A 14,042-nucleotide genomic window follows, 5' to 3' on the forward strand; every position below is an offset into this window, starting at 1 on the left:
GCTATAAATATATATGGACATTATAGATTTTAAATTTCAAATAATCCAATTAGAAACCAACTTCATGGCTACCACCAACTCTTTAGATATTGTCTACATTATTATCAGTAGAGCTTTTCTTTCCTTTTTAATTTGAAAGCCTCTTGAAGACAGGTGATGACTTAAAATGTCTTCAGGGTAAGGATAAGAAATATTTTAAATAGGTAAGTAACATACAGGCATATTTCTTATGCCAATTCTGTTTGGTAGTTCCTGTCTAGTTGGCAAACTACATACAGCAGTGGGCCACTCAGCTTTTGTAAAGTTTTTTTTTTATTAGAACACAGCCACATCCATTCATATATGTATTGTCTACAGCTGCTTTCACGCTATTCTGTTGAGCAACAGAGACTCACTAGCTTGCAAAGCCTTAAGTATTTACTATTTGTCCCATTTTGGAAAAAGTTTGCCAATTCCTGTCCCAGAGTAAGATTCTTAGTGGTCAACAACTCAATAATCCAAGAGGGAACTCTGACATGGGGTGGGGGTGGAAAAGGAAAGCAGCTGTGCTCAGGACATTCTACCCCTCCTATGTACTAACTGTTGATGGGCAGTGAAAAAGATGACTGTACTGCAATTTAAGACACTGATGTTTCTCTTAGGTACCCCAGAATAGTGAAATACTGGTGATGTTAAGATTTGGCTTATTGGGAAAATGTCCTTTTCCTAAAATACTTCTTTTTTCTTAGCTTACTGCTAAATTTGTGGCTGTTTAATTGAGTGCTCTTTAAGCAGTAGAGATCATTTTTTAGTTGTGTATTCTTCATTCTGAAATAGTTGCCACGTAACCCCTGTAAGATACCAACATGCCATACCCTAGAACCAGCCACACATAAGCTATCACATCATTTGAATACCACAATGACATCACATTTGTTGTAACAGTGGCCAAAGATCATGATGTCAGGTTAAGTGACATTACTTCTCCCTCTCATTCAAAACTCCCTAAGTAAGATCAGCACTAAGAAAATGAGTTAATTTTATATGACTTGAGCAAATCCATTAACGTAAATAAAAAGAAAGCTTAAGCTCTAGAAATCTCCATAATTTATCATTTTTTCCCCAGTGGCATTCAAGAGAACATTTGTGCTTGGAGAAGAGTGTGTATCTCACAGTTCACATCAATAAAGAACATACGTTTCATTTTCAGCTCCGTTGGTCTTGCTTTTCCGCTGTTTCTGCTCATTGGTTGCTGGAGGCACCTGTCCCATTGCAGGAGGTTTCCGCTTTGCTAACATTTTCCGTTGTCTTTCTATTTCTTCCCTCTGTGAATTTATCCTTTCCTGTTGCCTAGAGATATAAAAGATGTGGCACAGAGGAAGATGATCAAAAAAATTTTTAACACTGTCACCTGAATATCTAATATATGTAATAGACGTCAGAAAAAATAAGCCCCTTTAAATCAAGCAGAGATTTGATTTCATCTTCAATTTGAAAGAGCCAAATAATTGATGGTAGAAAGATTTTCTAGAATGAATCTGTGCTTTAAGACACTATGATTAGTCTCTCAGTGAAAAGTGGGCATGAAAGAAAATTATCAAATTTCTGCTGTGAACTTGTTTTCTGACTAAAAAGGAAGAATTTTCTGACTCCTTTTTTAACAGTTAAGAAAACAATTCTCTGGTATGAAACCATTAAATAACTGTATTTATATTTTTTAAAAAAGTGCTCTAGGTTCCAAGTGACTTTTTATTTTCTACTTGGATTAAAGTTTCCTCAAATTATAGCTAGAAAGATACAAATTTGAAGGATGCTAAACAAAGTAAAAAAAGATTTTCATTTATTCTAGTCTAAGTGAGCTGTTACCACCCCAACATCATTCCTACCACAGAAAAAGCACGCTGAAGTCTTGCAACTAGTAAAAACTCCCTAAGGAATGGTACATTAAATGAATAAAAACCATATATAAAGACTCTCCAGACATCTAACTAGCATCATTACCATTAGACTATTTCCTAATGAGAGATCTACTTAGGACCCAATAAAAATACCAACATAAGAAAACCACTTCCTCTCATGTATCCTACCACCTAACAGATATTAAGGTTTACAGACTTGGTACATAAAAATATACCAGGAGTTGGGATTCACCATTTATTTAAAGACTAAAATCGTTAAATCATCTATCACAGCTAACAGCCAAATGCTAGCTCCATCCCCGTCTTTAACACACTTCCCTCATCTCCTCTTCTTGATCCAACCCTCATTTTTGTAGAATGAAAGAATCTATTTTTTAACCTATTCTCAAATGAAATGTCTTCTACCCTCTTCTCTGAACACTGTAGTTGTCAGCCTCCAGTCCTGTTCCGGATTCAGCATATCCTTCTCGGAAGAATGGCAACCAGAAAAACAAGACTAGACTCCAGGGTAAATGCCCATAATACAATTTATGCTGCTGTAACTATACGGGCCAGACTGTAAGCAAGGTTAACCTAATCTGATACTGCAAATATCCATTCATTTGAAAATACTATTCTCTTGGCTGGGATACTAATCAGACATCAATTTAACAACAGAATGGAAATTTTAATTTAAGAGTTTTCTGCTTGTCTAAAAAAAAGCTTTACACTATCATCAGAGATATGCCTTCCCCTCCAAAATATATGTATAAGAATAATTCCTGGCTTGAAAAACCTCTGGATTGAGACACAGAATCTTTAAGTAAAATGACAATCCTCCTTCTGATTCAGTGGATGTCCTTAAAAAATCTACCTTCTCTCAACATGAGTTTCCCAATCAAAAAAACCCCCAAAAAACAAAAGGTTAAAAAAACCTTTAGCTCATCATTTCTACCCCCAAAGAGGCTGTGAGTAAAAGGTACTCTGAACTCTCTGGAGACAACCAGACGATACATAGTTTAAATTATATACTATAGTGGGCCAATGGAGTACTATACAACATTTTGTCTCTGAAGACTAAATGCTTTTGGAAGACTGAGATTTTAGCAATCACCTTTATTAAACATAAAAATAAAACATATTTTCCATTGTTTTCAGGGAGAATCCATACATTGAACCTCCACAGATTACCAAGAAAGAAGCCCCACAACCAACATAAACATAAACCATAAACAAAGGGTATACAGATGCTAAAACATCTCTGGGACATCTTACACTATACATTGTTAAGAATGAGAGAGCTTGCCCTGGCTGGTGTGGCTCAGTGGATTGAGTGCCAACCTGCGAACCAAACGGTTGCTGTTTTGATAGCCAGTGAGGGCACATGCCTGGGTTGTGGTCCAGGTCCCCAGTTGGGGGTGCGCAAGAGGCACCCACACACTGATGTTTCTCTCCCTCTTTCTAAAAATAAATAAATAAAATCTTTTTTAAAAAAAGAATTTAAAAAATAAAAAGGAGAGAGCTTGTCTTGACATAAAAAATGATGTACCAGAGATCAATGGTATATATAATAAGGATTCCTACATTCATTCCAGACATTCTTGAAACTACCTACCTATTTATACTTACAAATAAAAGTTATCTGAAGAGAGTCTATCAGTAATACTTCATTATGGTTTATTTTGGGAGCACAAAGTCTAGACTATGTCAATAAACTGTAAATTCTCTTAAGAACTATGTCTTATCAACCCCTTCTATCTCCAATACATATGACAGTGCCTTTTATACAGTTGAACCTCAAATATTTCCTGCATGCCATCAATTTTAGACTGCTCATTCTTCATCACCCATGGAAAGAGTACTTCTACTATCTTTTACAGAAGTATCGATTACCTAATAAATCCATCTCACTCAAATAAATCCTAACCACCCTATTTAGAAAGCCATTGCCTATAAAAGAAAACAAGACAGTAAGCCTTAGGCACCATTATGGGCTGAACTGTGTCACCCAAAAATATATGTGAAAGTCCTAACCCTCAGTACCTCACATTATGACCTTTATAAATAGGGTCATCAAAGATGTAATTAGTTAAGATGAGGTCATACTGGAGTATGGTGAGCCCTGAAGCCAGTATGACTGGTGTCCTTATAATAAGAGAGGAAAGACGCAGAGACACACGGGGGAATGCAATGGAAGCAGAATTCTAAGCTATGCTGCCACAGCCACAGAATGCCAAAGAGGATCCTCCCTAGAGATTTCAGAGGGCAGAAGAGATTTCATCTGAGAATAGGTTAAAAAAATAAAACAAAACACAGATTCTGTCATGCTACAAAAATGACAGATGACCTCCTGAACTGTGAGAGAATAAACTTATGTTGTTTTGAACCATCCAGTTTATGGTATTTTGTTACAGTAGATCAAAAAAAAAAAAAAAAAAAGCATTCAGGCACCTTCAACAGAAAAACTGCATTACTGACTCCAACCATATTATACATAACTAATAGGAGGTACTTATGAACAATGCACATATTTTCACCAAAATTTATTTTAGCAATGATCTATAGATAGTGCCTGAACATACCAGTTGAGAATTTTTAAAGATTCCCAGAATCCTGTAAGTTCTATATCTACCAGGAACTGTGAAATGATATGAACTACCCAAGGGAGAAGCTACAAAATGCCAAAGAAGGATCCTCGCTAGAGGCTTCAGAGGAAGCACGGTCCTGGTAACACCTTGATTTCAGATTTCTGGCAATTTTGATTCTTTTAAGTTTTAATGTAAAACTCATTTGTTATTCCTTTGATTACTTGTTAAATTTTTTCAGGACATCACCTCATTCCCTACATTTCTTTACACATATGATGTGTAAAGAAACTGACTGTAAAACTGACTGTAACCACTGAAGAGAAGATGCCCTGACCAGCATGGCTCAGTTGGTTGAGCATCGTCCTGCAAAGTGAAAGGTTGCCAGTTCCATTCCCCATTAAGGCGCATGCCTGAGTTTTGGGCCTGGTCCCCAGTTGGGGCATGTGCAAGAGGCAACCAATTGATGCTTCCCTCACACATCGATGTTTCTCTCCATCTCTTGCTCTCTCCCTTCCCCTCTCTCTAAAAATAAATGAATAATATCTTTAAAAAGATGACTACCACTAACTACTAGGAATATTAATGATGACAATTACATAAGGAAGAAAAAAAATAACCAAACAGAACAAAAAGTAAAAAGAATTAAAAAAAAAAAGAGAGAGGATAGTGTAAGCAGCCTCTGGGACAACTTCATGTGTTCTAACATTCACATTATTGGCTGCCAAAGGAGAAGAGAAAGAGGAAGAAATTGGAAATCTATCTGAAAAAATGATGAAAGAAAACTCCCTAACTTGGTGAAGGAAATAGACATGCAAGCCCAGAAAGCAGAGAGTCCCAAACAAGATGGACGCAAAGAGGCCCACTCCAAAACACATTATAATTAAAATGCCAAGGTTAAAGATAAAGAGAGAATCTTAAAAGTAGCAAGAGAAAAGGAGACAGTTACCTACAAAGGAGTTCCCGTAAGACTGCCAGCTGATTTCTCAAAAGACACTTTGCCATCCAGAAGGGATTGGCAAGAAATATTCAAAGTCGAGAAAAGCGGAGACCTAAAGCCAAGATTGCTCTACCCACCAAAGCTATCATTTAGAATCAAAGGGCAGATAAAGAGCTTCCCAGATAAGAAAAAGCTAAAGGAGTTTATCATCAAACCATTATTATATGAAATGTTAAAGAGACTTAATCAAAACTATGAACAATAAAATGGCAAAAAATACATATCAACAACTGAATCTGCAAAATAAACTAAGCAAACAAGAAGAACAGAGACAGAATCGTGGGTACAGAGTGTTCTGATGGTGGCCAGATGGGAGAGGGATGTAGGAGAAGGGATGAAGAGGTGAGGGGATTACGAAGTACAAATAGATAGTTCCAGAATAGCCATGGGGATGTAAAGTACAGTGAAGGAAATGGAGTGGGAACTTAACCCATGACCCATGGACTTGAACAATGGTTGGGGGATTGCCTGAGGGAATGGGGTGTACTGGGTGGAGGGGGGAAAAAGAGAACAATTGGGACAACTGTCACAGCATAATCAATAAAATAGAATTTTTAAAAATGCACCTGAAAAATTTAAAAATTAAATCATGGGAAAAAAAACATTAAAAATCCAAACCAACTTATCAATTCTCAATTTAATCATTGCAAATTAACTCACTTGATAAGGTTCTGGAAAGCATAACCGTCTGTCCACTGTTCAGTAAAAGAAGCCCCATGTCGGACAGTGGTAAAATGGCCCAATCTCAAGCGGTCTTGCATGCTCTTATCTCTACATGCCATCTTCTCTTGTTTTGACTTAGGGAAAAAGGACAAATAAGAAATTATTTCATTTTCCTAACAGAACTCAATTAAAAGATAAAGCAAAATTCCCCAGTATCTTTGACATCAATAAAATCATCCACTTCACTTTTATCAGTGTTCTATGTCATTTTAACAACATTCCAGAGATTTCAGCAGCCGGTCTGTCTCAAACCTGCACCTTGTAATAATTTCATTAGTAAGTACTGCCACCTTAAAGCTTTCAATAAGATAAATAAATCCTAAGGATATAATTTAAAATAAAACTTCCAAGAAAGGGTTACTAATAACTATTAAAAGCAAGTTGCAACTAATCAACTAAAGGTTCCTGCACAAGTAACACTTGTTTTATTACATCAAAATCTTTTATTACAAAATCATAAGCATGTAACTCTGTAACATAACAATATCACACTCAAGGTCACCATTTGACATTTTAGGTGAAATGTTCAAACAGCTGTCCATCTCATGCGAGACATTCACATACCCTACCAACCACTCAGTGGTGTTACTTCTGCTGGACGCTGAATGCAGGAGGCATCAGCCAATAAATAAATAAAAGTATTACCAACTTAATTATTTTCCAGTACAAAGCGCTTGATTATCACATTATTATATGCATACATTACTCCAAATACTATCTCTAAAAGGGAAATGTAACTATTGCTAAATGTTTGTAATAGTAATAGAATTCACACTTGAATTGATAAATATAAAAATTTAGGGGACCAACACCCCAAGTAAACTCAACTGGGGCACGATGTTTATGTCCAATCAACATCACACTCAAAGCAATAAACAACCAAAAAGAATGTCCCAAATTGTCCCTCTGGATGCTTGGTTCAAGTGTCTACGCAAGAAAGAACTCAAACTGTCAAACTCGAAGTCTTTTCCTAAAATGCCCTAGTCTGAAATATTCTCATCTCAGGTAAGGAATAAGGAGCCACAACAATGACACACACTGAGCATTTGGGATAGAGTATCCTGGCCACCATTCGCCACTTACCTTTTCTATAAGGAGTTTCTTGCTCATTGTCACGCATCGATTTAATCGTTCTTTGTATTTCTCTAGCATTTTTTGCTGTTCATCAATCTGCCGCCTCAAATCACAGTTGGCCTTCAATGGAAAACAAAATTTTAATTACCACCAAAGAAGAAAGGGTAATACAAAAGTAATTTCTAGAAGTGTCTGAGAATCATTTCTGTTGTTAGATCAAAAACAAAACTGAGGGTCACAAAGAAGTAACTATGTCTTTTTCTTAAAAGAAGTAAATACTTTATTCTCTCTTAATAAACTTGTATCACCTATTTATTAAAGATGAATTCTATTATTAGAAGTGAGCTTGTTTTTCTATTGATCATATTTTACTTCTCCCAACAGCCAGGTACAGCTAAATCTAGTACATCACATATGCCTCAACTGTCACAAAAGGAAAAAAAAACCCTAAGATAAATGAGATTTTCAAAATACATAAAAAGGGTGATTAAGTACTTTATAGCACTTACAGATTAAATACTTACAAAGGGTGATTAAGCACTAACCAAAAAAGTATAGAATTAAAAAAACACATATGGTTCTCTTATGTTCAATTGCTCTGTTTTTCAATTCTTGTTTCCAAAGAAAAAGAGATAGGAATTTACACCATGTTTCTTACCAGAGAAGCCAGGCACGCCCATGCCCACATAAGACAGAACTAGCTAGTTGAATACAAGGTCCGGTTCAAGAATGCCAGAATGTAAATACACAGTTAATTTAGCTGTGGCCAGAAATACTTGAAAAATTCAAGCCTCCTACAATAACAGACAAGGAAAGAACCACTAACCCAAGGCCGATTTTGACTTGCAACTCCTGAATTTACTCTGGTGTTAAATAAAAGATCTCTACTCTTGCTTGAATTCCAAAGGAAAAAAGAATCCAGTATTTCCCAATTTACTGTTACATTTCTGCAACAGTAAAAAGCAAGAATGGAAGATATTACAGCACACTCAATTTCTGAGACTTTTCAGACTTCATTTTTGAAGTGACCAGAGTACAACACTTTCCATCTCCAAATGTCTGCTCTCCCCTTAAGTGTAATCTCTTCCTATTAGTTCTTACAGAGTTCTATGAGGCACAGTATCAAAGGCGAAGTGCAAGTACATTTGGGTAAATGTGACCACCTAATTCATACTAGAGAATCTGCAAAGATGGTGTGTAATGTTTATATGAAATTCAATCTATTTTTGGAAAGTGAGATTCCTTTGAAATCTGTAAACAAATGCATGATATCAATAAATCTCTGGCAGCTTATTTAAAATTTTAAAAACTCTAAATTTGTGTGCTTTCTAACACAAAACAATGTTGCGTTCGGGTTTAAAACAGTACCTGGCCAGCAGCCCCCGATGCAGCCTTTTCCAACATCTCACTGAAATGGTAAAACTCAAGAAACAATCCACACCTGCCTAAAAGGGGGTGTAAAGACCAGTGGTCATGTCCCCTGTCCCTTCAAATCAGAAACACAAGCTCTAATCGTTCTGTGCCTTCCTTTTGACATACCCATTCCTTTGATACTGCTCTACATCCAAAGAAAGAACAAACCTTCAAAAACCAAGGAGAAGAAAAAGGGTAGTGGTGAGTAAGGAGTGTAACACTTCCTGGAAAGTGAAAGCAGACATTTATTTACTTACTTTTCAAAAAGATTTTATTTATTTATTCTTAGAGAGAGGGGAAAGGAAGGGGAAAGGAGGGGGAAAGCGAGGAAGAGGAACATCAATGTGAGAGAGAAGCATCCATCTGTTGCCCCTCGTATGCCCTGACCAGGGACCAGCCTGCAACCCAGGCACGTGCCCCGACTGGGAATCAAAGTGGCGACCTTTGCTTCGTAGGATGATGCCCAACCAACTGAGCCACACCGGTCAGGAAGACAATTTATTTTAAACCCCAAAAGTACTAAGTTACGATTCAAGTTGTTCATATACTCCATCTTCTCATACCTCCCCCCCCAAAATTATAAGAGAAAGTTTATTTAAAAAACTACAAAGATAGTAGAAATAAGCCAGCTGGGCTGTGTAAGCTCAGGAAACAAGTTACAGAAGCAAAAGAAAGGCCCTTGGAACTTAGGAGAGAGAAAGCCAAAGGGAACGTGCCTGGGGGAGAGAAGAGCAGAAATGGAAAGGTACAGGCATGCTCCTAAGAGGGAGAGGATGCCTCTTTGCAATTTTAGGAGTCAGGCAATAAAAGAACAAAATGAGCCTGTGATCCTTTTTCAGTCCAGCAGAGCTACTCTGGACAAAAACCTGCTAGTACTGGAATTGGTCTAGGAGCTTTTTAAACCTAAAACATACCTAATTATAAATCTCGGCAATTCAACCAGTACCCAAGTGAACACAAACAAGAATAAGAGCTGCCCCAAGCAAATATATATACTAACAATGAAAGAAGGAAGTACTCAGTCTAAACACTACTCTCTTCATTCAAAGATGGAGAAAAAGGCATAAACAATAACAACAACAACAACAAAAAGGACTAAAGAAAAATATTTCCGAATTAAAAAAAGGGAACTGATCTTCCTACAGAATTAAAAGAACATTTTAGAATACTGCTTGTCAAATACAATAAAATACAAAAGGATATGGTGTCTATGAAACAGAAGCCCCAAACCATAAAGTATAGGACGGGAAAAGAAAGTGAATTAGAGGCCTCTAGTGAAGATGGTGGCACTCACATGCTCCCCCCACATCAAAATGACAACTGACCTACAGAACCACCATCATTCAGAACCACCTGAAATCTAGCTGAAGAGAAGTTCTATAACTAACTGCTAAGAGGGGCAGAAATGCAAAATGAGTCCCACATCCACATAGGGCAGATGAAAATCAGGAGGAGTATCTCAGCTCTGGAGGTTCCCCTTGAGGAGCGAGAGTCCTGTGGGCCCCCAGCTCAGGGTTCAAGTGCCAGGAAGAGAAGTCCCCATAACTTTCAGCTGTGAGGAGACTGTGGATAAATGAGACGGAGGGCTTCTACATTCCTAGGCATTCCTCTTAAAGGGTCTGTGCAAGTCAGACTCACTTGCTCTGAGCTCTAGCACTGGGCAATTGAAAGGCACTAGGGATATACGAAGAGGAACTGAAGTGTCTGGATTAAGGAGGAGGGCGGCTTTCTCCCAGGCAGAAGTGCTAGCAGAGGCCACTGTTCCTTTGCTGAGCCCTTCCTGCACAGAGCCAGCAGATGGGTGCCATATCTGAGTCTCCATCAACCTGGCTAAACTGTCAGCCCTGCCCCTGTGATTCCCTGAGACTCCACCCCAATTTTTAGGCCCACCTAAAGCTACTTCCAATTGCATTTCCACACAAATAGACTGCCTTGGCTCATGGTACAGACTTTCCTAAATTCTCTCAAAGGTCCACAAATCCCAAACAAACAACATCTGGCCTCTGCATGCTCTGTGTATCTTGCTAAGCAGCCCATCCAAGCACCAGCAGCAGCTCACCTCAGTTCAGTCTGGCCTCTCACAGGCACCTCTAAGCCCAGCAATAGTGGCAACTATCTGCAGATTGAGTTGTAGCTCATGCCGGGTGGTCCCAGGCATGGCACAGGCAGCAGCTGATTTTGGCCCGCACCTCCCAGGAGGTCCCAGAGCCAGTATACCCAGCAGACGGCTTCAGACCACACAGGAGCACCACCCAACCACCTCCATAAATGACACACTCAAGGGGTGAATTCAGTGGCCACCTGAACCTTGATGAAGCAAGTCTTGCTCTGGGGGTGGGCCCCTGCACAGCAGCTCCTCTGCTGTAGTCTTGGCTGGTGCTTGCAGCCAATCAGCATGGGGTGGGAAGGGCTAACCCTCCCACTGAAATGCCAAAAGCAATCAATGCTCAACTGCAACAGGAGGGTGCACATGGCTCAAATGGGGGGGAGGGGCAGGCACACCTGGAGCACCCAGCTCAGGAGACCAAGATAGCTGTGCCACTGGACCCCATAAGACACCTACTACATAAGGCCACTCCACCAAGACCAGGAGAGACATAGCAGCTCTACCTCATACACAGACACAAACACAGGGAAGCAACCAAAATGAAGAGACAAAGAAACAGGTCCCAAACGAGAGAACAAAACAAAACTCCAGAAAAAGAACAAAACAAAATGGAAATAAGCAATGAACTAGAATCAGAGTTCAAGACACTGCTTATAAGAATGCTGAATGAATTTAGAGAAGGAATAGATAAACTCAACCAAGAAATAGACAACATAAAAAAGACCAGTCAGAAATGAAGAATACATTAACTGAAATGAAAAATACATTAGTTTAAGGGAACAACATCAGGTGTACCAACATTCTCATCATAGGGGTGCCAGAAGGAGAAAAGAGAGTAAGAAATTAAAAATCTATTTGAAAAAAATGAGCCCTGGCTGGTGTGGCTCACTGGATTGAGTGCTGGCCTGTGAACCAAAGGGTTACCGGTTCGATTCCCAGTCAGGGCACACACCTAGGTCGTGAGCCAGGTCAGGCCCCCAGTAGGCGGTGCATGAGAGGCAACCACACATTGATGTTTCTCTTCCTCTCTTTCTCCTTCCCCTCCCCTCTCTCTAAAAATAAATAAATAAAATATTTTTAAAAATAAGAAAAAATATAACAGAAAACTTGCCAATCTTGGCAAAGGGAACAGACACACAAATCCAGGAAGTACAGATTCCCAAACAAGAAGAACCCGAAAAGGCCTACACCAAGACATGTCATAATTAAAATGCCAAAGATTAAAGACAAAAAGAGAATCTTAAAAGCAGCAAGAAAAAAGAACTTAGCTACCTACAAGGGAACTCCTATAAGAGTTCAGTTAATTTCTCATCAGAACCTTGCAGGCCAGAAAGGATCAGCAGGAAATATCCAAAGTGATGAAAAGCAAGGACCTACAACCAAGATTACCATACCCAGCAAAGCTATTACTAGAATTAAAGGACAGATAAAGAGCTTCACAGACAAGAAAAAGCTAAAGTAGTTCATCACTACCAAACCAGTATCCTAAGAAATGTTATATTCTTCTATAAGAAGCAGAAAATTTAAAAAGTTTGAATAAAATGGAATAAATACATATTTATAACAATTACTTGAAATGCAAAGGGATTAAATGCTCTAATCAAAATACACAGAGCGGCTGGACAGATAAGAAAACAAGACCCATACTTATGCTGTCTGTTAACAGGCTCACTTCAGATCAAAAGATGCCCATAGACTGGAAAGCAAAGGGATGGTTAAAATATTTCATGAAAATGGAAATGAAAAAAAAGCTGGAGTACCAATACTTATACCAAACAAAGTAAGACTTTAAAAGAGGCTATTAACAAGAGACAAAGAAGGACCCAGCCTTTCCACTTCTGGGTATTTGTCGGAAAAAAAACAAGACATATTCAAAAAGACATATGCATCCGTATGTTCAGTGGAGCATTATTTACAATAGCCAAGACATGGAAGCAACCTAAGTGCCCATCAACAGATGAAGGAATAAAGAAGATATGGAAGATACATAAAATGAAATTTATTACTTGGCCACAAAAAAGAATGGAGTATTACCATGTGCAATAACATGAAGGTACCTAGAGGATATGGTGCTGAGTAAAATAAGCCAGACAGAGAAAGACAAATACAATATGATTTCACTTGTATGTGGAATCTAAAGAACAAAATAAACAAAACAGAAACAGACTCATAGATACAGAGAACATTTTGATGACTGCCAAAGGGGAGAGAGGCTGGGTGAAAAAGACAAAGGGATTAAGAAGCACAAATTGGTAGTTACAAAATAGTCACAGGAATGTAAGATATAGTATATAGAATATAGTCAATGATACTGTAATAAGTATGCAATGTACCAGATGGGTACTAGATTCATCAGGGTTTCCACTTTGTAAGCTACATAAATGTCTAAATCACTGGGTTACATACCTAAAACTAATCTAGTGTTGTATGTTATCTGTAATTGAAAAATAAAAAATTTTAAAAGAAGAAAGTGCATTAGGTAAGGAAAAAAGTGGGTAAATTAAAAATGTAATTTTGTAGAATCAAAACTCAGATGAGCTACAGTAAATAGAAAATATATGGAAGACAATGTTTAATGAGATTCAGAAGAGAAAGGCAATCATATTAAATGAGACATAAAGTGATACGAATAAAGGCTAGAGAACTAGTTTTTAATAAAGACTAAAGACTAGGCTCCAAGCTAGAAACCAAGGAAGAGCCCAACATAAAATGGAAAAAGGCTAAACTTAGGCACTACCACATATTTCCAGAAAAAACATATAGACCCGTATAGAGATGTGCCCTAGCGAAATGTTTTGAAATACAAGAATAAAGTGGGTGGGAAGGAGCAGAAGGGAGGACTTATAGTCACCACGGAAAACAGATCATAGTCCTTGTTCTTTGGTCATGGCCTTTTCTGAAACATTAAATGTCAGAAACACTGCAAAGGGATATTTGCGTATGTGTGTACATGATCCATAATTCTTGCACAAAGTGCTATCTATTATGCGAAAGGGCGCAGAAAATTTGAAAGGACAAATGCTGCTTCTTGAGAAACAATTACTTAAAAATGTTTTCCAGTCAATGAAGAAATAAAATAGAAAGAATGATTAAAAAAGAAGAAAACTGCCAATGAGCTTGGAAACAAGTTTAACAAACATGTATAACTAATTATTATAAATTTGGTCTTAACTGCCTGTAAATATAAGAATTATTCTTCTATATAATATTTAAAATAATTTAATAATAACAGTCTAAAACAGATTTTACTCATAAAGATCAGC

General features: G+C 37.8%; 1 protein-coding gene across 5 annotated transcripts in view; it reads right to left on the reverse strand.

Annotated features, from left to right (window-relative positions):
• TLK2 (tousled like kinase 2) overlaps positions 1-14,042 on the reverse strand; it is a 117,398-nt gene that overhangs the window by 27,652 nt on the left and 75,704 nt on the right. For all 5 annotated transcript variants that reach the window (XM_053930712.1, XM_053930711.1, XM_053930709.1 and 2 more), the window contains 3 exons: positions 7,269-7,379; positions 6,123-6,259; positions 1,177-1,329 (listed from right to left, as the gene is read on the reverse strand). In XM_053930712.1, the coding sequence (XP_053786687.1) occupies positions 1,177-1,329; positions 6,123-6,259; positions 7,269-7,379 (401 nt within the window). The remainder of the gene's footprint in view (positions 1-1,176; positions 1,330-6,122; positions 6,260-7,268; positions 7,380-14,042) is intronic.

The sequence above is a fragment of the Desmodus rotundus genome, chromosome 9 (assembly GCF_022682495.2).
Source record: "Desmodus rotundus isolate HL8 chromosome 9, HLdesRot8A.1, whole genome shotgun sequence".
NCBI lineage: Eukaryota > Metazoa > Chordata > Mammalia > Chiroptera > Phyllostomidae > Desmodus > Desmodus rotundus.